This window comes from Anolis sagrei, chromosome 4 (assembly GCF_037176765.1).
Source record: "Anolis sagrei isolate rAnoSag1 chromosome 4, rAnoSag1.mat, whole genome shotgun sequence".
In the NCBI taxonomy this organism is placed as follows: Eukaryota; Metazoa; Chordata; class Lepidosauria; order Squamata; family Dactyloidae; genus Anolis; species Anolis sagrei.
In genome coordinates, this window is record NC_090024.1 from 177,519,393 (window position 1) to 177,542,548 (window position 23,156).

The 23,156-nt window shown below is 40.9% G+C and overlaps 1 protein-coding gene across 1 annotated transcript; it reads right to left on the bottom strand.

Annotated features, from left to right (window-relative positions):
* Window positions 1–1,625: 1,625 nt before the first annotated feature.
* On the bottom strand, window positions 1,626–20,321 carry LOC132773393 (cytochrome P450 4B1-like). Its single transcript, XM_067467892.1, has 12 exons — window positions 19,976–20,321; window positions 18,441–18,579; window positions 16,142–16,186; window positions 14,952–15,079; window positions 9,505–9,635; window positions 9,221–9,372; window positions 8,487–8,593; window positions 8,186–8,376; window positions 6,312–6,445; window positions 4,726–4,790; window positions 3,293–3,375; window positions 1,626–2,255 (listed from the first exon to the last, which is right to left on the bottom strand). The coding sequence occupies exons 1-12, from the start codon at window positions 20,171–20,173 to the stop codon at window positions 2,087–2,089; spliced, it is 1,542 nt and encodes a 513-aa protein (XP_067323993.1). The 5' UTR covers window positions 20,174–20,321; the 3' UTR covers window positions 1,626–2,086.
* Window positions 20,322–23,156: the final 2,835 nt, after the last annotated feature.

Below are 23,156 nucleotides of genomic sequence, written 5' to 3' on the forward strand. Positions count from 1 at the left end.
ACAATCACAACTATCTCTGGTGACTATTAGCAAAATTGAAACCAAGATGTATTATGGGAAGCTTATGACATTTGATTTTGAATGTACCAAGTTAGGAAAATAGCTGGCATGTGAACTGAGAAAAAAAAGGAGAGGAAAAAAATCTCAAATTACAGGAGGAAAAAGAAACAATTACTTTTTTTTAATTTTTATTGTTTCGTGGTGTATATAAGAAATAGAACAGGCAATCAGAAAAGAAAAGAGACAAAAGAAAAAAGAGAGGAGAAAGAAAAAAGAAAATATATACAAAGGAATAAACAGACTTACAAAACAATATACAGCAAACACCCGTAAATCATGTGAAAAATCAGTATTAGCTGTACAGTTATCGTACCTTAACATATCCTTACTCCTCTAACCTCGCATCCATGAACCCAACCCCCAAGATCTCCAACACCCCTCAATGTGGATCACATAACTAACCAGCAACTTTGTGGCATCAAATCTGTCTTGGACTTCTTTTCAGAAACCCAAGTGTCAGCCTCCATTTGTTTGCAAATGCTTCATAATTTCCTCCTCTGCTACTATTTGTTAGCTTGGCCATGTGGATATAATCTAATAATTTATCTCTCCTATCTGTAATAGTTAACCCTTTTTCCTTTCCATATTTTAGTTAGTATTAGTCTTGCCGCAACAAGAACATTAATAATAATAACAACCCATCTCCCTGGAGGGACTCGGGGCGGCTTACCTAGGGACGAGCCTGAAAAAATGGTTAAAATATAACACACTAAAATATAGAAAAAACAACATAAAACAGAATAAAACAATAACATTATCAACAGAATATAAGAGCAACCATCAAACCAACAACCAATTAACCTGCAATAATAAACAATTTCTGGGTATGGGTGGGCAGACTGGTGCAACTCAATTGTAAGGACAGGGCTGGTGGGTAAAGTGCATAAGTCAAATGGCAACATTGGGGATAGTGGGCAATATGAGATGGAACATTATGACTTTGGGTACAGAGCAGTAGTAAAGTGCAAGGATGAGATTTTGGGTTCTGGTTGGGCCAGGTTATCTGGGGGATTGTCTAATTGAAGGCACATGTTTTTAGATATTTGGGTTGAAGATGGACAGGGTGGGTGCTAGCCTAATCTACCTGGGGAGGAAATTCCAGAGCTGGGGGGCCACCAATGAGAAGGCCCTCTCTCTCGTCTGCACCAGCCATGCTTGTGACTGGGGTGGGGGTGAGAGAAGAGCCTCTCCAGAAGATCTTAATGTCCGTGCAGGTTCATAAGGGAAGATGTGGTCACAAAGGGTTCCGAACTGTTTAGGGCTTTATAGGTAATAACCTCCATCTTGAATTTGGACCAGAAACTTATCGACAGCCAGTGGAGCTATTTGAATGGGGGGTTGACCGCTCCCTATAATTTGCACCAATTAGTAACCTGGCTGCCGACCTTTGCACTAACTGCAGTTTCTGGGCTATCTTCAAGGGCAGCCCCACATAGAATCCATTGCAATAATCCAATCTGGAGGTAACTAAGGCATGAACCACTATGGTCAAGTCAGACTTCTCAAGGTACGGTCACAGCCGATACACAAGCACTCTGAAACTTGGATTTGGGGGGGGGGGGGGTAACAGTGGTAAATGTGTTCTACCATAGTAGGAAGTTTCATCTGAATAGCTCTACAATGAGGGAGAAATGAGCCCTGGAAGCTCCCTTCAATAGCACAATGACATAATGAAAAAGTAATGAACATTTTATTATATTGTTACATTTACGATATGGAATCCTTATGATATTTTAGAAACACTTTAGAAACAACTCCCCCCTCCCCAATTTAGTAATTAGTATCAAGACTTTTTTTAAATTGATCACACAGGATTAATTAATTTGTGATGATGGGAAACTAATTTGTCTGTTTCATGGAGATTACAGTTAATTCCTCTTTGAAAAGTAATGTTAGATTTGAGTTTGTGAAGGAAACAGAGATAATTTTTAATGGGGTCTCAAACCACATTTTAGTCCTAGTTAGGGAAGTACCCAGATTCGTAGCTAGTCATTTCAGAGCACCAGGGTTATGCAAACTTGAAGTATCAAATGAGTTTCTTTAGTTTCAGGTGGATTCCATTCTCAGAGCGTGTGACGAGTTGAGCCACAGGAACTGGAGGGTTTGCTGGGTCTGGTTCCAGCTCAAATTGGAGCAAAGTCAGTGCAAGAACCACCTTCATCTCTATGAGAGCAAACTGTTGTCCAATGCAGTTTCTGAGCAAAGAGAAAGATGAGACAGTGTTACATTTTGAAAAATATGGCCCAGCAATGACTAGTGGTCCCCATGGCAGTGAGATGATAACTCTATTCTATATTTTAGTCCACATGTTGAAGGAACTCTCTAGGGTGCCAAATTGTCTCCCAAATGGATTTAGCAGCATGAATAACTACTGTAAAACTACTCACCTAGCATGCAAGCACTGCTCACAATAGAATATTTGGAAAAGTAAAACAAATCCATTTTATCAGTCTTGTGCTTTGCATTCAGTCTAGCAATCATAATTTTTAGTGAACTGCTTTAAAACTATCCAGACCATTCTGTGAATTCACTGCCCACCTAACATGGGAGCATCACTGATGAGACCATAGAATATTTGGGAAAACAAAACAATCCCATTTTGCAAGGTCCCATCCAGACAGGGCCCATAATGCAAGAACTCCTGCGGTTTTACAGGAGGCGTCCAAATGGCGTCTCTGGTCAAACCAAATTAATTTGAGACAAAGCGGGAAAATCCAATGGTAGGAAAATCCTGCTTTGTCCCAAATTAATCTGATACTTCATTAGACCTGGGTCTTCCTGAAAGACCTTGGTCTAAATGGAGTATGGTTGCTGTGGGGACTGACCCCTCGATAGTCCTGGGACTACTGGGGAATCAGTCCGCACAGCCCAATTTGCTTTTTTGGACCTTGTGGGCTCAGAGAAGTGAAGAGGGAACCCACCCCCTCCCCAACACCTCCCAAAAATACAATTAAAAGAAAAGCAAAACTTACCCAGCCACCATTACACCTTTCGGCATGCTTTTCAGAACATGCCAATGTAATGCTAAGAGACAGGGTGGGGGGAGAGGGGTGGGTGGGGAATTGCTCCTCCCTGCATCTCTCTTAGCACTAAATTGGTATATTCCAGGAAGCATGCTACAAGGCCTAATGGCGGCTGGGTAAATTCTTTTAATTTTTACAGGTTTATTGGGGGGTGGGGGGGTGGTGTTGGGTGTAATTAGTTGTGCGAATACGTCCTTAAATGTCACTACCTTGGACCAGCAGAAAAAGGCAGGTAAGCATAGGGATGACGCAAACGTGAATTCTCTGGGGAAAATCGCATGGGATCAAACACCTGAAAGTAAACATAAAACGTTTACTATATTTACTCAAGTTTAACATTCCCTTTTTCTTTTGCTGAATTACATCACTAAAACTGAGGTGTACATTAGATTTGATGGCACATTAGAATGGCACACCTAAACTTGTCTGTGGTTTTGGACAACAGATCCCAGCAAGGGACAAAGGAGGGAGAGGCAGAGGTGGCTGTGAAAAATCTGGTGGAAAAGCTAGACAGAGGGGTACGGCTTTTTCGTGGCCACCACCACCTCACATTACTTTTGACAGGAAATCCTTTTTTGTAATACACATGTTCAAAACTGAGGTGCACATTACATTCGATGGCATATTACACTCGAGTAGAGTGTTCCAATTGAGTCAGCCTAAGGTGCTGGACCTAGTTTACAATCCCCGAGATGCATGAAATTCCTTTGGAACCCTTCCATGAGCCACCTCTTAGCCTGAGGCCAGCTAAAGGTACCCACTACCATAAATATTTCAGCTTTTCATCATCTCTTCAAGAGCTCCATTCAGGCAATTCTTGACACAGTTTGTGGACTTGATCTCTTTAAATATGGGGTGCTCTCAATAGCGACACAAGTTTCAGTTCTAAATTGAATTTTTTATCCAAGGTGTTGAACATTAACACACACTAAAACTCAGACCCTCAAATAGTCCCTCAAAAATTGAGACTAAAATCCAGAATGGATTCATCTTCTAGTAATATGGAGGCCACTATCTAACACTGAATATGCCCAGGGTTACAGGTCAAATATATTAACTTGGAGGATGCATCTATGTGGACCTCCTAAGGCAATAGGAATCGGCAACACAGACATGGAGGCTTCAAGGGTGGGGTGTTCATCTACCTTCTCCCCATACACATGTGCAAATCAACACAGTATCCATCCCTTCATTAATTTTATCATGCTGTATGGTTTACACCTGTGTACAGATGTGCATTATAGCTTGCCTTGTTGTAAAAATTCGCATTGTTCACACCATGCATGGGCATTTGATGTATGATGTCTTCAATGCTGACAAACACAATGGATTCATTTAGGCTCTATGTAGTCCTGGTAGCATTTTTTAACCTCCTCTATTTAGGTGATCAAATATCCCACAAACTTCCCAATGATGTGTGACTCTTATTGTCATTGTTCCTCAGTCTTGCTCCTGTAGATCAAGAGGAGAACAGACAGCCTTATTGGGTAGCGGAATTGAGGCCTTTAAGAAGAGGTTGAATGGGCATCTTTTTGGAGTTCTATAATTGTGCCCATCTGCAAGGAAGGGGGTTGGTTTAGGTTACCCTTTTCGTCTGTTCCATCTCTAAGATTCTATGAGTCTAATCCCTTTCTTCACCTACCTCAGGATTGTCCCACACTTCACGGTTTCTGTGAAGTCCAAATATATTTAGTCCTATTAGGCAACCTGAACAGAAGAAAACAATTCATTGTAACAAATCCCAAAGATTCTATAAGTTTATATAGATTGACTGGTTGTTGTGCCCTTTCTGGGGAAGAAGAGTAAGAGCGCTACCACTTATGTCTTGGTGACGTTTACCATAATGGGTCTCTACAGCAGACTTTAAAGATTGTTAAGAGAACTACATTTATCATCATTCAAAATTATTGAAGGGGAAAGTATGTTTGGACTGGTACATATTAATAGACATTGCCTGTACTTCACTGGCTTTACTTAATTTCTGGATCCATATTAAATTCTTGTTTTGAGCATGAAATGTTTGGTCACGAAAGACATATATATCTCAAAAATGCTTTGTCTAATAAAAACCTATCAAGTAGAACATGGCACTGGAAATAACTTAGGATTGCTGTGAGTTTTCTGGGCTGTATGGTCATGTTCCGGAAGCATTCTATCCTGACATTTCTCCCACATCAATGGCAGGCATCCTCAGAGGTTGTGAGGTCTGTTGGAAACTAGGCAAGTGAGGTTTATATATCTGTGGAATGTCCAGGGTGGGAGAAAGAACTTTTGTCTGTTTGGGGAAAGTGTGAATGTTGCAATTGGCCAGCTTGATTAGCACTGAATAGCCTGGTAGCTTCCTGCCTGAGGGAATCCTTTGTTGGGAGGTATTAACTGGCCCTGATTGTTTCCTGTCTGAAATTCCCCTGTTTTCTGGGTGTTGTTCTTTATTTAATGTCCTGATTTTAGAGTTTTTTAAATATTGGTAGCCAGATTTACTTTCTTTCATCCTCATATCTTGGATCTACGTAGTGGCACAAACAAGTCCTCTCCATTATATAATCCCCAATAAGAGATATTTTTATTCCATGAGAGTCATAATCTACCTTTCTATAATGGAATGAGAATCAGGTAAATAGCACTGATAAAAGCAATTAAAATACAACATGGAATAACTGGAAGCACAATAAATAAGAAAGGACAGCGGGTATTATGTTAAAACCTTTTCTGCAGCAAACCAGCATTGTTACTGAAATCCTCTTGAGGTGAAAAACCCTTTCCTGAGAGTGGATGGACAATAAAGGGAAGTAAAACAGCCCTGTTGATCTTGGCATGGATCTCCATAGATGGTGGAAGCCATCAAAAGGATCCTCTCCTACAAGCCTATCAATGGTACTTCTGAGGGTGGCCTCCAATGTGAAGTACAAACTGTCAATTACATACTTGATTTCTTCCCTTCTGAAAAAATGGTAAGCTAAGCAGCATTATTGACACTGCAACTCTGCTCAATTTGATGTTTTTATTTTGGTTGGTGGTAATAAAGCATTATTAATTGTTGTTTTATTTGAAACAATAAGGCAGCTTTCCCTTAAATTGATTTTAACGGTGTAGCTTTTTGATATACAGAATTTTAAACTTTGCCTTAACAGCCTCTCTGTCTCCTCTATCTGTTTGCCTAAATATTTCATGTATCTCTCTTGTGTCTACCAAAATAAAAGCACTGACTAAGGTAAGTGGAAAACCGACCTTCTGGCAAGGTTTTTCCATCATCAAACGTCAGAGGTGACTCCAGTTCTCGAGAGATCAGAGGTACTACAGAGTAAAGGCGAAGACTCTCTTTTATGCACATAGTGACATAAGGCATCTTCCCCAAGTCATCCCTGTATAAGAGAGTGAGAAAAAATTCACAGAAAAAAAGATTAATAACTGTTGATTCCAAACTAGACTGAAGATTTCACCTAAAAAAGTAGATATCATATGTCAGACCTAATTAGTCTCTGACTAACTAAATCAGAGACTACTTAGATCTGACATGCAATACCTATAAACAGTGATGCCCTGAGCCCCCCCTCTCTATATATAAGTCAAAATATGTATGTATGTATGTATTTATTTATTTATTTTCCAGGATGACTCCGGCATACTGGCTGCCAATGATAGATCACAACAGAACTTAGAACACATACCCATCATGATCGGCTTAAAATAGTCATGGGTTTTGAGAGTGAGGGGTTGACAGAGGATGATGGAAGTTGTAGTCTACCCAAGAGCAGAGAGCTCTATGAATCCCACTGATGATGGATTTAGACCAAGCATGGACAAACATTTGCTCCCCCTGGTGTTTTGGACTTTAGTTCCTAACAGCCAGTAAGCTGGCTGGGATTTCTGGGAATTGAAGTCCAAAAAACCTAGAGGCTTTTAATTTTGATTGGAGGGGAAAAGAAAACTTCAAAAGTGTAAGATACATGGAGTCCACTATGACATCTCAGAAGTGCGTCAATGCTCAGCCACTAATATCTAAGCAGCAGTGTGCAGTCAGTGTGCACCAGCATGCTGTTTTCTCTGGCATCCTGAGATTCTTGAGGGTTCCTGGAATATAGTGTGATGTGTGCATAGGGCCCATGTACATTCTGATGTTACATACATTGCAATATAGTTTGTGTGTGTGTGTGAACAAAAGAGAGAGAGAGAGAGAGAGAGAGAGAGAATCGATATGAGGGAAGATTAAATTTATGTGGGGTTTTTTTTGTCGTGTCAGGAGCGACTTGAGAAACTGCAAGTCACTTCTGGTGTGAGAGAATTGGCTGTCTGCAAGGACGCTGCCCAGGGGACGCCTGGATGAATTGATGTTTTTATCATCCTGTGGGACGCTTCTCTCGTGTTCCTGCATGAGGAGCTGGAGCTGACAGAGGGAGCTCATCCGCCTCTCCCAGAATTCGAACCTGTGACCTGTCGGTCTTCAGTCCTGCCGGCACAGGGGTTTAACCCACTGTGCCACCAGGGGCTCCAATTTATGTGGCTAAAATTACAAATGTAGCATAATATTAGTAATAAAAGCAATTAGTAATCAAATGTTCATGTGCTAATGTCTTCCTGGACTTCCACTCCTAACAAATGTAGCTAATGGTAAGGAATACTGCAGGTTCTGATCCATCAATTCCTGGAGTATCTCATTTCCCCCATGATTTATAGCAATGAATGGTTGGTCCCTACCAAATGAGAAACAGGAAATGCCAACTTTATGTCCACACTAGAGGAGATTCAGTGAATTAACAATTTAGGGGAATTAAGATTTCTATTAATTAGATTTGTTTAAGGGGCCTGCTATAGTTGGGACTAATAATTTGAACTGGGTATCGCCCATATATGCCACAGCCTCTGCATTTGCACATGATGAAAGTCAGATCTTCTAAGGATCCTACTAGCAACAGTACCTTGTGACACACGTGTGAAAGCAAGTGTATCTCCCACTGTGCTACTTTGTGAATTACAGCTCCTAGAACTGTAATTTGCCTGGTGGTTGGAAGTTACAAAATAAGTTTTCAAGGTTTTGGTTTCAGATATGTTGTTGTATGTATAAAGTCCAGTCTAAAAGAAGGATGAAAAGAATGCGATCCCACCATCGAATAGTCTCCTGGTCTCCAAGAACTTCCTTTATCTCTTCCCTGCATCTCTCCTGATGTTCGGGATTTTGAGCCATGCAGTAAAACAACCAAGAAATCCCACTAGCGGTGGTATCGTGGCCTGTGAACATGAAGGTGTCCACCTCAGCACGCAGATCTTCATGAGGCAATGGATTTCCCTTTTCATCCTAATAATGTAAGACAATTGTCAGTTTGATGGTTTATTTTAAAAACACTAAATGCCATTTTCACCAATATATAATTATAAATGAAAGAAACAAATGGTCACGTCACTGACTCTTGCTTGAAGAAGAATATCAAGAAAGTCCAGGCGCCTCTTCTTCAGAAACTTCTCAGATTTTTGCTCATCCTGGAGGGCCTTTACTCTCTCCCTAATGACTTTATCTGCAGAGGAAAAGACATAATGGGAATGCAATGAAGTATCCTTTTTCGTTTGAATGATTAGAATGTAATTTCCTGAATCTATCTTTTTTATTTAGATTAGGTATAGCCATTCCACCTTTGCTGGTAGTGCAGTGTGTCCTTCTATCCCTGTAGCAATGCAGGATCACTGACAAGTAGTATGGGAAGATATGAAATCCCAGGCAGTTTACAAATGACATGAAGAGATGAAGTCATGGAAGTCCAATACCAACATGATTAAATGTGATTTAATACTGCTTGCAGGAAACTGTTATATCAGAATGCATAATATAATCTTTGATGTTGTTGTTTTTAAATTGTTTTTAAATTGTTTTAAATTGTTTTTAAATTGTGTTAGATTTTAGCCTGTTCTTGTAAGCCACTCCAAGCCCCAGGGGAGTGACGGCATATAAGTTTGAATAATAAATAAATAAATAAATAATGTAGAGTAGGAATGAGGAAAGTGTAATTCTCTGCATGTTGTGAGAGTTCAGTTTTCCATCATCCTTCAACATTACTTAGGGTTACAGTTCATGGGAATACCATTCCAATATCTGAAAAACCATCAGTTTCCAACCATTGATACAGAGAAATACGAAAGGAATATACCTGTGTGAAGGTGAGCTAATCTACAGGCTTTGCGGAATCGGCGCCCAGAAGAAGTGAACCAGTAAATGAGATCACTGTGGTAGAAAGGTGTCTTTGCTCTCTGATAAACCAAGAAGGTGAGCTCAAAGATTGCTTTAACATAAGGATTCTCCCTTTGAAAAGGAAACAAGACATAGATGAATCCTAGGAAGCTTAAGTCCCGAAGGATCTAACAACTTTTCTAAACTCCAGGCAAACCTCAATTTGTACATATCAGAAAACATATGATTATTTTTTAAACTGACCTATCAGTCTGGCAGTTGCTTTGGCAACTGAAGGCACATTTCATGATGCTGTCAAGAGTCATCAAGCTAACATGTTCATTAATCTCCAGTGATACTTCTGGGTCTTCTAATATCAACTTCTCCCAGTTTTCCTTTTAATGAAATATAGAGACAGGAACATGAGAAGAGGAGAAAAAAATCCTAGAGTATTTTTCATCAAAAGACACTAGAAGGATCTCACTATTTATTTCATGTTCCTCAGTTTATTGAAAGTCAAATCTCAAGGTAATGGCATGTAGAATGTGTATTGCTAACAATCTTATGCATATGTATTTATACTCAGGCCCCCTTCTATTGCTATTGACTTTGGATCCACCAGTCTGTCACTGATAGCTCCCTATGTCTAAGGCAGAAATGAAGGTAAAATTAACCATACCATATCCAAAGTGGCACCCTTTAAAGAAAAGACATGATTTTAAACAGTTGCTATTTAATGTTAATATTACATTGATATAAAATAAAATATATTTAAATAAAAATTTAAGATTTTTTTTGTTCACTCAATATTTTCTTGAAGGTTCAATAACAAGGATTAGGATTGCATCTGTACTGTAGTGTCAATGCAGTTTGATGCCACTTTAAATGCTGTGGAATTTTGGCGTTCATAGTGAAGGGACTAAAGCTAGGGAAAATATAATAATTACCAGCCTAAATAAAGTTCAGACAAAATCTTGCATGCACTGTGCAACAGAAAGGAGTGAGGAACCAAAAGGAGAGGCTAGGGGAAAGTTCAACCTAATAACACGCAGAAGAAGAAAAAAGTCTGCCGAGCCAACACCACCAATAAGAGAAGCACATGAAGGGACATGGCAGAAGAAAAAAGATGAAGTAAATTTCAGAGAAAAAGGCTTGTGAGTGCATGTTCAATGAAGTTGGCTGTAAAAACTAAACTGTACCTTAACTCAGTGTGGCACTCTCCACCCAGCAAGGTTTTTTTTTTTTTTGTCGTGTCAGAAGCGACTTGTGAAACTGCAAGTCGCTTCTGGTATGAGAGGATTGACCGTCTGCAAGGACTTTGCCCAGGTGATGCCCAGATGTTTTGATGTTTTTACCATCCTTGTGGGAGGCTTCTATATCACGGCTTCTTAAACTGTGGGTCCTGATCACAAATAAGGTCCCCTGAACTCAATATTGGAGTCCTGAAAAATTTGGTAGCAGTTAACATTTTCTGAATGTCATCTAGAAGCTGTTGTAAATGTTTACTCAAATCAAATCTGTTGTGGACTGTTTAAAGTGGACTCAGTTGTACTTCATAAAAAGGGAAGTCAGTCTATTTAGCAAGTTTTGCAAACACTAATTTGTTTTTGTTTTGTTCTCATGTCAGGAGAGACTTGAGAAACTGCAAATTGCTTCTGGTATGAGAGAATGGGTCATCTGCAAGGCATTGCCCAGGGGATGCCCGGATGTTTTTGATGTTTTACCATCCTCGTGGGAGGCTTCTTTCATGTCCCCACAGGGAGAGCTGGAGCTGACAGAGGGAGCTCATCCACGCTCTCCCCAGATTCGAACCTGCAACCTGTCGGTCTTCAGTCTTGCCGGCATAAGGGTTTAACCGACTACGCCACCGGGGGCTGACAACTGATTTGCTGACAGTAAATGTTGATTTTATACCTATACTAGCTTGGGGACCCGGCGCTGCCCGGGTTATTTGAGAAAGGAATTGTGTATCAAGGTTGGTCTTTATCAGTTATTTATATGACTCGCAGTTGTCTCAGGAAGTTAGTGAAGTTACTGTGAGTCCCATTATCTGTGGTCAATCCCCCTCCAAACTGCTCCAGGATGGAGAGTTGGTCATGGGGGTTTTATGTGCCAAGTTTGGACTTTATCGGTCATTAGATGAGTGTTGCAGAGGTCTTGGGAAGTGAGTGGAGGTACTTGAAGTCCCATCATCCATAGTCTGTACTCCCCAAACCTCACCAGAATGTTGAGTTGGCCATGGGGGCTCTATGTTCCAAGTTTGGTCTTTACTGGTTTTTGAATGAGTGTCGCTATGGTTTCAGGAAGTGAGTGAACGTATTGCAAGTCCCATCATCCATCGTCCATCCTTCAAACAGCACCGGGATGTAGGGTGGGTCATGGGGGCTGTGTGTGCCAAGTTTGGTCTTGATCGGTCATTAGATGAGGGTTGCAGCAATCTTGGGAAGGGAGTGGAGGTATTTGAAGTCCCATCATCCATGGTCTGTCCTCCAAACTGCACCAGGGTGTAGAGTGGGTCATTGGGGCTCTGTATGCCAAGTTTGGTCTTGATTAGTCATTGGCGAGGGTCTCAGTGGTCTCAGGAAGTGAGCAAAGGTACTGCAAGTCCTATCATCCATCTCCAAATTTTTCCAAACAACACCAGGACGTAAAGTGGGTCATGAGACCCAAGTTTGGTCTTGATCCGTCATTGGATGAGGTTTGCAGAGGTCTCAGAATGTGAGTGAAGGTACTGGAAGTTCCATCATCCATGGTCCACCCTTCTCCAAAACTGCAGCAGGATGTAGAGTGGGTCATGGGGGCTCTGTGTGCCAACGTTGGTCTTGATTGGTCATTAGATGAGTTTTGCAGCAGTCTTGGGTAGTGGAGGTACTTGAAGTCCCATCATCCATGGTCTGTCGTCCTCCAAACTGCTCCAGGATGTAGAGTGGGTCATTGAAGCTCCATGTGCCAAGTTTAGTCTTGATGAGTCATTGGCGAGGGTCTCAGTGGTCTCAGGAAGTGAGTGAAGTGACTGCAAGTCCCATCATCCATTGTCAAATTCTTCCAAACCGCACCAGGATGTAGAGTGAGTTATGCAGGCTCTCTGTGTAAATTGTGGTCCTGATCCATCATCGTTGGCAGTTGTAATGGTCTTAGGAAGGGAGTGCAGGTATTGGAAGTCCCATCGTCCATGGTGCATCCTCCTTCAAACTGCACCTGGATGTAGAGTGTGTCATGGAGACACAGTGTGCCAAGTTTGGTATGTATTGGTAAGCGGATGAGGGTTGCAGTGGTATGAAGAATTGAGCAATGGTACTGCAAGTCCCATAATCCACGGTCCATCCCCGGCCAAACCACACCAGGACGTAAAGTGGGTCATGAGAGGTCTATGTGCGAAGTTTGGTCCTGATCAGTCATTGGATAAGGTTAACAGCGGTCTCAGAATGTGAGTGGTGGTACTGCAAGTTCCATCATCCATGGTTCATACTCCTCCAAACTGCAGTAGGATGTAGAGTGGGTGATGGGGGCTCTGTGTGCCTATTTCGGTCTGTATTGGGAGTGTTCTGACCCAGCCCCCGGCCTTTCCTTTCCTCTCTTTGTCATCTCGGAATGTTGGATTTGAGGCTGGCCAATCAGAGACCATATGCAAATTTCCTTCTGTCATGCCCCGTTTCTGCCATGAACCCTCTTCTCCACCAGGGGCTCCTATTGAAGCTGGCCAATCAGAGACCATATGCAAATAGCACCACAGCGGCAGCCAATCAGAACGCTGGCACATACACCTTCCGCCCTCCGCACCTCTGTCCTTCCCATACAAACACTCTTCTTTATTATATATACTAGCTTGGGGACCTGGCGTTGCCCGGGTTATTAGAGAAAGTGGGTAATGGCGGTTCTGTATGCCAAGTTTGGTCTTTATTGGTCTTTGGATAATGGCAGCATTATTTTCAGGAAGTGAGTGAAGGTACTTGAAGTCCCATCATCCATGGGCCATCCTCCTACAAACAGCAGCAGGATATAGAGTGGGTCATGGGGGCTCTGTGTGCCACGTTTGGTCTTTATCAGTCATTAGATGAGGGTGTCAGTGGTGTCAGTAAGGGAGTGAAGGTACTGCAAGTCCCATCATCCAAAGTCCATCCCCTTTCAAACTGCAGCAGGATGTAGAGTGGATCATGGGGGCTCTGTGTACCAAGTGTGGTCTTGATTGGTCATTAGAAGAGGGTTGCAGCAATCTTTGGAAGGGAGTGGAGGTACTTGAAGTCCCATCATCCATGGTCTGTCCTCCTCCAAACTGCAGCAGGATGTAGAGTGGGTCATTGGAGCTCCATGTGGCAAGTTTAGTCTTGATTAGTCATTGGCGAGGGTCTCAGTGGTCTCAGGAAGTGAGCAAAGGTACTGTAAGTCCCATCATCCATCTCCAATTTTTTCCAAACAACACCAGGACGTAAAGTGGGTCATGAGAGGTCTATGTGCCATGTTTGGTCTTGATCCGTCATTGGATGAGGTTTGCAGAGGTCTCAGAATGTGAGTGAAGGTACTGGAAGTTCCATCATCCATGGTCCACCCTTCTCCAAAACTGCAGCAGGATGTAGAGTGGGTCATGGGGGCTCTGTGTGCCAACGTTAGTCTTGATTGGTCATTAGATGGGTTTTGCAGCAGTCTTGGGTAGTGGAGGTCTCAGGAAGTGAGTGAAGTGACTGCAAGTTCCATCATCCATTGTCAAATTCTTCCAAACCGCACCAGGATGTAGAGTGAGTTATGCAGGCTCTCTGTGTAAATTGTGGTCCTGATCCATCATCGTTGGCAGTTGTAATGGTCTTAGGAAGGGAGTGCAGGTATTGCAAGTCCCATCGTCCATGGTGCATCCTCCTTCAAACTGCACCTGGGTGTAGAGTGTGTCATGGAGACTCAGTGTGCCAACTTTGGTATTTATTGGTAATTGGATGAGGGTTGCAGTGGTCTGAGGAATTGAGCAATGGTACTGCAAGTCCCATAATCCATGGTCCATCCCCGGCCAAACCACACCAGGACGTAAAGTGGGTCATGAGAGGTCTATGTGCGAAGTTTGGTCCTGATCAGTCATTGGATAAGGTTAACAGCGGTCTCAGAATGTGAGTGGTGGTACTACAAGTCCCATCATCCATGGTTCATAGTCCTCCAAACTGCAGTAGGATGTAGAGTGGGTGATGGGGGCTCTGTGTGCCTATTTCAGTCTGTATTGGTAGTGTTCTGACCCAGGCCCCGGCCTTTCCTTTCCTCTCTTTCTCATCTCGGAATGTTGGATTTGAGGCTGGCCAATCAGAGACCATATGCAAATTTCCTTCTGTCATGCCCCGTTTCTGCCATGAACCCTCTTCTCCACCAGGGGCGAATATTGAAGCTGGCCAATCAGAGACCATATGCAAATAGCACCACAGCGGCAGCCAATCAGAACGCTGCCACATACACCTCCCGCCGCACTTCCTCTGTCCGATACAAACAAACACTCTTCTTTATTATATATACAGATAGATAGATAGATATAGATTATAAACTGATATACCTGGGAGTCAAATAAAAATTTCTCAGGCCAAAAGGGATCCTTCTTGGAAAGGTTCAAGAAGCCCTGGTCTATATAGCTGGCCAAATTAGCAATTCATTCTTTATGAACTTACTCAATTATTTCTAGTATACAGTATTGGGTTATCTTTAGTCAAATGGATCTGACCATTGTGAAAGATGTTTCCTACCAGCATCACTTTCACAGACTCCATAATAGGAGTCACGTAAGACTTCAGAATCTCATGATGGAATCCTGGTGTGAGCAGCTTCCGGTGTTGTTGCCACTTTGGTCCATTGAGGACCAGCAGTCCCCTTCCTAAAACAAGGAAAATATGGAAAACATAAGACATTAAAATACTGGAATTACCTGTCTTTGCAAAACTGTGGCCACTTGCAGATTTTTTTATTTATTTGTTTTGCTACATCCACTATCTTTCTGCATCAGACTATTTAAAGTCATTTCTATCTCCATTGTTCTATAAAACTGCATGTACTTGTATATGACTGAATGTACTTCTATATGCTATCCACAGAAACTGAGCTTATTTCTTTTCTCTTCTGGAATCTATGTGTGTAGCTGTAGGGCTGGTTCAGCTGCTACGCTCCTAATTTTATCACAATCAGCTTTCCCTGTCTATAGACTCTACATCCAATGATTGAACCATCCATCATTTGAATTTTTGATGTCCCCAAAATACCTTAATTTTTGCATTTTTGTATAAACCATTGTATAAAATGTAAAAAGAGCATTCCGAGATTTTGGAACCCATGGGGGTCTAGGAACCAAACATTAATAGATACCAAGGGCTTACTCTACTAAAAAAAAATCCTACTTATTAGCTATTGAGTTCAAAGGTTCAAGGTGAATGCAGCAGTGTTATTAAGGCAATATAGGAGGTATAGAACACTCCAGGTAGCACCATCTAAAGGGGTAACTGAATATAATTTTTGTTCCATCCTTCAGTAAAAAAAATAATAAATCAATAGTTTTTTTGTCAGTTAATACCCCAAAACCATTATTTAGAGCCCAACATACATATGGTATATTAATTTTATACCCAGAAAACTAAAACTCTATTCTAATATACTTTTGGAAATTTTTAATGTGCCTGCATTCTGGTCATGTGGTTTTGTTTGCATGCTCCACAATCACATGTTGTTTGTCTTACTGATGTTTCTTATAATTATCCATTCTGCCACGTTTTCTATGGTTAGCCTGGTATATAAGTCCATGCGCTACCTCACTGGGTGACACTGGAAAGGGATATGAGGAAAGGGATATATTATGAAATGCTCAATTCTGAAAGCAGAAAGAGAATGTGCTAGCTCTACAGAAATCTTTCTTAACATAAATCAAGTAAAAGTGGGAAATACATACCAATCCATGGAACAGCAAAGTTGTAAAGGATGAGACATTTAGGATCTGTGTAGAACAACAGAGAACACGTTGTATCAGAAGTGTATCTACATTGTACAATTAATACAGTTTGACATATTTTCAACTGCCGGGGCTCAGTGTTATGGAGTCATGGACTTTACAAATAGTTTAATGAGGTACTAGCAGTTTTTTGCTAAGAAGGCTAAAACCTTGTGAAACTAGAACTTATATGATTACATACTATTGAGCCATAGTAGTTAAAGTGGTGTCAAACTGATTTAGTTCAACAGTGAGATGCACTCAGGGTGACAAGTAAATGTACACACAATTCATAGTTAGTTGATACCAATTAAGGGCAACATGCATTGGCTTTCATCCTAAAATAACTTTAAAAAATAATGAAGGAAGCTATCTGATCATGGAAATTAAGCAGGCTCTTCCCTTGTTGATACTTGGATGAGAAAATTCCGTAATACCTGAGAAGGCATTAATAAATTTCCTCTGAGAATTCATCAGCTTAGAAAACCCTGTGAAATCCATCAGTCAACTCCCATTGCTTCCTGCCTTCTGCAATCACATATAGGCTGCTTCCTTCAGTAAATCATCTATGAGGTATGACCGAGGCTTAAAAACGAAAATCAAATCATTTGAATAATCCAAAATCACCTGGAATGAAGATATCCACCATATTTTCCAGTATCCCAAGAAGTGCATATTGAATATTGGTTGAATACATTGAATAGTGAATTAAAGAATTCAATTTTTTTCTACAAGTGTTTGATCACTGAATGTTTACATGAATTAGTCAAATGCTCCTTTAAAATACCTTATCACACAGGGCTAAATTCGGTAGCATGCTCTGCTTTAGCCTTGGTCACCCACTGAGCTGGCCAGCTCCCATCACTTGATGCTGCACCAGCTCTGTGGATGAAAGAAGGTGAAGCCGGCACATACTACTGACAGGGCAACATGGGAGGGCTCCCGTGTTGCAATTGCAATGTATAGTGAAGAATGCCCCACCAAACTGGGATATCCCACCAGGTGCCACCAATTAAAACAAACTGTCACCTATTACAACAAACAATGGAGAGACAGTAGGCAGAATTCGCCTCAGGCACACCACACACAAGATGGAGGACAAAAGGCAAAAAACAAGGCTTGGCTTAAGGTGAGGCCATCAGGTAAATCAGGGTACACGCACACCCTCACTCACACAAAGCCAGACAGTGGGAAACCACCACTGTATATTATATTTTGCCTTTGCTCCTTCCAATTATTTATTAAAGATTACTTTCACTGCCACCAATTTATTATTTTTATAGGACACTTCCTTTACTGAAATGTTTAAAAGGCACACAGAGACTTCAATTGGAACAAAACAGGAAGTTGTTGTTTATTTTGAACAGTCAATAAGTATAATAGTTGCAAATAACTTATCAGGCTTTTCTGGTTACAGAGGATAGTACTTCTATCTTGAGTTTCTTTAATACACAGTTCCACATATAGAAATTCAATCTTTAAACCTTTTGAAATCTCCCTCCTACACAGCACTCTAAACACTATGGAGGCCTATTAACTTTTATTCCTCAAAGAGGTATCTTTTCTATAACAAAACAGTTCCCAATTTTCTTCTTTTCTTCCCCTCTCCCCCCCCCCTTTCAAACCTCCTCGTCCTTCTTCATTTCCAAAACCCTAACTAAACTTAAAATGGCTATTTTTTTCTTCCCTTTTCTCTGGCTCTGCCTATCTCCAGCTACTGAGCTTTTCCCTCCAATTTCACCAGCCAATCAGGCTGCACTTCTGCCTTAGAGACTGCCTGATTGCTCCATCCCTCAGCTCTGCTTAGCTTTAGCAAGCTGGGCCTGGCTTCTACCTTTTATACCAAGCTTTTACACACCAACCCTTTAGGGTAGGCCAATCCATTACACAATGCATAGGGGAAGCCGCATGCACCATGAGTGGTCACACTCCCCCCCCCCCATCTTATCACCCTCGGCTGGAGCCAGGCAATCTGGGGCATGGGACACTTGGTTCTCCACACCCCTCTAGAAAGCACAGCTCCTCCAGTGGCCATCTGACGAGGTTGAAAAAGGGATAAATCTGGATCCTTGTAGATTTTAATGATTGGAAAGGCTATTAACAACCTTAAATTCAAAGTTCAGTTCTCCCTCTGTATCCAAAAATTCAGCATGCATGGATTGAATCAACCATAGTACATTTTTTTTTTCAGAAAACAAAAAAAAATTATGTACAATCAGGGTGTAGAGTTTCCTATGAACAGATGCACAGAAATACTTACCACCTCTGCTGGCTAACTTAGCAGATTCAGGGTGGTTGATTCCCAAAATGGCTAAGAAACCTCCAAACCACAGAGGGAAATTATATGGATATTCTTCAGTCCATTTTACAAGATATCTTAGTTCTTCCCCACCTTTCAACTGCATGGGAAGTTGAAAGATAAACACAGTCAAAACATTGCGCTTCTAAATGTAGTGCTGAAAACAGACAAGGACAATTATTTTATTAGTGGACAGAGGCTACAAACTCAGTGCGAACTTGCCACAAAAGAGAAGACCCAAGAGGTCATGAGATCTGGCCTTCAGGTTCTTCTATCAACCAAAGGCACCATGTAGCTAATAAAACATAATGAGTAGAAAGCAAAATATTAAATATTTTAATGCTTTTCTATATTCCTCTTCGGATTGGGCCAGTTACCTTATAATTTTGGTTTATGTTTTTCTCTATTTTGCAAATTTCACCTCACTTGTGTACCAAGTTGTTGTTGTGGATCCAGAGGACTCTCTGGAGTCCTCTGTGTAGATCTGCCACAATCGATGAACCCTGGTACCTTTTGCTTGAAAGCAAGAGCTCAGTTACATTACTATCCTATGAACACAAATCTGCAATAAATTGTTTCTTTCTGGTTGTGAGTAAACATACATTGGGTCCTTTCTTCTATACATTGGGTTGTGCTAGAGTCAAAGTGCTACTGAATTCCTCCTCCCAAGTGATTGCACTGAGAGATATAATGGGAACATGTGCCTTATTGCATATTGGTGCAGAAGACCATTTTAATAATTAAAATTTTCTTAAATAAAAGTTAACATACTTACAATTTTAAGAGTATATTATTAACACTTTTACTGTTTTTTATTGGGATACTTAAAAGGGCTAATTTTGTATAAGACAATATTAACATACAATTGGTTTACTGTACCCTCAACATTAGCCAAGACTAATAATAAACATGACATATTATAAAAATGTACAAACTGCAGCTTCATAGAGCATGTACAAAATGTTTTCCATATTTTTGGCCAAGATTTATTTTCCTCTATAATAAATAACCTGAAACCTAGAATTTGTCAAAATATTGTTAGAAAAGTAGCAGGTACAGAAACGAGGAGGCAGAAACAAGCAATGTGTGTGAATGCGAGAGATAAGAGAATGAGTATATACTAATGATCAGTTGCTGCTAAGACACCAACGCTGTCCCCCTCCAAATTGGAAAGGAGTTACGCAAGCCGGATCCAGGTCCCATGCCAAACGCGTGAAAGTTATGACAATGAACAAAACTCTAACACAACCACATAAATAATGTAACAGGTCTGAAGGGTGAGCAGGATGGAAAGAAGGAACCCCCAGAAGCAATGGTGAGTGGGAGGGCACTCACCGCCATAACATCCCTGCCTGGTAAGTCGGGCAGGGCATTTTGTATCAACTTCATTGACAGAAATGACTTTAAACCCCATCATTATAAAAAGAAAAATGTAATTTACCAAGAGAGAATCTGGGCATCCAGCCTTATCAAGAAAGACAAAAAAAAAATCTTACCATGTGGGAATTGCCATACAGCCAGTGACTGGGAGGTCCTGGGAAATTCCTAAAGTCCTTGAGTAGTTTCTGCCTTGTTTGAAACAGTTGGATAGCTTTCAGCACCACATATGTCAGAATCAAAGCAACAGTCAGTTGGAAAAGCTGAGAGAGGTTCCTGAGTAGCCAAAAGCACAAGATATCCATTAGACTCTTCATTGCCACTGTCCTATTTGCTTATTTGTTCCTAGAGTCCAGAAGAAAAACCAGAGACATTCCTATTTGTCTACTTGAGTCTTGATCAGACAGTTTGCAAAGATTCCACCTTGGCATGTGATGATACAAACAACAGTGGATTCCTGTTACACTTTTAATAGTTGCTGACAGGTTGCATAAGGTGAAATTCCTCCTTCTACACACCCCTTAAAAGATCAGTGGCCTATCCTTGCGTGCACAGGATTTCCGTACTTTATCTTCACTTTACCAATTTGGGGCATCAGTTTATTGGAATGTATTGCATAGGAAAGAGAATTATTCCATATTCAGGTATTAAGAGTGGAGTGCAGTACATTCCAGAAAACATTAGTCTTGCCAGAAAGCAGCTGAGAAGCAGCAACTCAGAATGTCTTGCTAACCATCTAAAGGACTGCTTGCCATGCCATCAGACATTCTTGACTTTTCTATACAATGATCTCAAAATAGATCATTGTATAGAACTATGGCAATCACATGGATTAATATCCTATCATACTTACCTAGGGAGCAGGCCTGTAGCCAGGATTTTGATTCGGGGGGAGGGGGGGGGGCTGAGTTTGAGTGAAAGAGGGTCTACCTTAGCAAACCTTTTGTATCATTACCCCAATACCCCCATGCATATGAGATATATTGAGCATGGTGATCAGATCATGATATGAATAAACATAACAGTTTAAATAATGTACCAGTAAGGCCTTTTCGCAGACCATCATGCCTGCTAGGGAGATTCAGGAAATTGGGAAGCAACAGGATATGATATGGTCTTAAGACCACACCCATGCAAGAAATCTATTATTGGCTTACCTCATATAGTGAAAGATTTATATGCCATTATTCGGTATAAAATCCTCAATGGAAGCAAAAATGGAAAGTTTAAGATGTTCATTTCTGCATAAATCACTAAAGTAATATGGTGAAACAAAACAAATAAAAATAAAACAAGAGACACTAAAAGGAGAGGGGAAAGCATTCCAATGCACATATACATACAGTAGTTATATAATGGAAGGCTAGATCAGGCATGAGCTCACAGAATCATAGCACTGAAAAGTACCCTAAGGGCCATTTTGATAAGCACCCTGACAGTGGAGGAATCTACAGCTAAAACCTCCCTGTGAGGTTAGCAGTTTGATCAGTTACATAAAGGCAAAGAAAGCAAAGGAGGCCTGTGGAGAACTTTGGTAAAGATTAGAGTTGGAAAAATCCTATGTTTTAGTAGGGGGTCCTTTCAGAGGCCTTATTTCAAAGCGTAAAGTGCTTTATAAGTCAAATAGTACTTGTGAATGTCTTTGGAAGCAGGTTGTATGTTTTCTGTGGTTTACTTAAAAAATATATTGTTTCTATCTAATAAGTAAATTGGTCACAATTTTCTGAGTCATTTGAGACTTTTGAACAATCTTCAAGGATGGCCCAGTGCTCAAAGGTGTGCCAATACTGAAAAAACCTTCCTCTTTGTTAACCACCTTCTGCAAACAGAACTTAGCTCAACAAATCCCCTAGACTTGTGGTTCTCAAAGTGTGCTCCTAGGATCCCTTGTGGCTCCATGAAGCATACTAAGGAGCTCTGAATCTTCTTCTTCTTCTTCTTCTTCTTCTTCTTCTTCTTCTTCTTCTTCTTCCTTCTCCTCCTTCCTGCTTCTCCCCCTCTCCTATGTCCCTCATCTCCAAAAGCCTTTCCTACTCCCTTGCTGCCAAAAGCCTTTTTCCCTCATCTCCCTCAAAAGCCTTTCCCCCTCTCCTTCCATACCACCTGGTTACTTTCCCCCTCATTTTCCTTGCTTCCAAAATCTCATTTCCTTCCCACCGCTCAGGGGGTGCTTTAATTGTGCTTTTCTTGCATGTCAGAAGGGGGTTGGACTGGATGGCTCCTGGGGTCTTCCACTGAAATACTGTTAAGTTTATGTTGGTCTAATAGTTTGCCCATGACTGATATATAATGTAATATCACCATCAAAATAGTTTATTGTACGGACCAAGGCCATGACAAAAAAGCACCACATGTGCACAATAGTACCCTAGGAGCAAAAGGCACCAAAGATACCAAACGGAAACTGTAATCATGTTCTCACAAAGAGCAAAAACAATGCAAATTAACAATAATTAAAATACATTTTGGAAGAGGGTCCAGTTAGCCCTTAGGGCCTCCTCTGCAGTTGATGGCAATTTTATCTAATTCTATCTTTCTGATCTTTTTGCAGACAGAGTGAAAAGGGCTATTTTGTAGCACATAATCATTTCCGTCGCTCAGCAGAAACTGCACTGTTTTTGCAATAGAGATCCCTTTACCTTGTGTATTTATCTCGGGTCACTATACAAAGGGCAGACCAACAAATCATGATCAGTGTCCTCTACCTGACATTGACTACAGATGCATAGTCTGTTTTCCCATGGCACATTATGGTAGCACCCATCTAGCACTGCAGTTGGCATTACTTGGAATCGCAGCTCAGTGAAGGCAATTCTTAAGGAAGGTGGCTTAAGCTTAATCAGATTCCGGCTCTGAAAAGTTCAGTTTTCAAAAAGGGGAAGCATGGGAAAATATTTGAGTTCCTGGTTGATTGCAGAGTCCTTCTTGAATCAATCCAAAATAGCCAGTCTCTTAGTTGCCTCTTATCCACGTCAAGGGCAGAATTCAATTCAGAAAGATTGTAGTTGAGTAGGAGATTTTCTAGGCCAGATTTTCAGTGTTGATGGTTACTAATTTCCTTGTAGCACAACACTGGAAGACAGTTATTTTGAATAGCCATTCATTTGAGGTATCTTAATTGGGCACAATCTATTTTGATTTTACTGACAGCCATCCAGATTCAGTGTACAAAAGTGCTGCAGGAGTTCCAGGTGGAAGAAAATAAAGTTGTTGTAGCAACTTGTTCTGCAAAATTTCCAAGAATTTACAGATGTTGGTATCTGAGCCTCAGATTTCTGCACCATAAAGAATTTTTGCCAG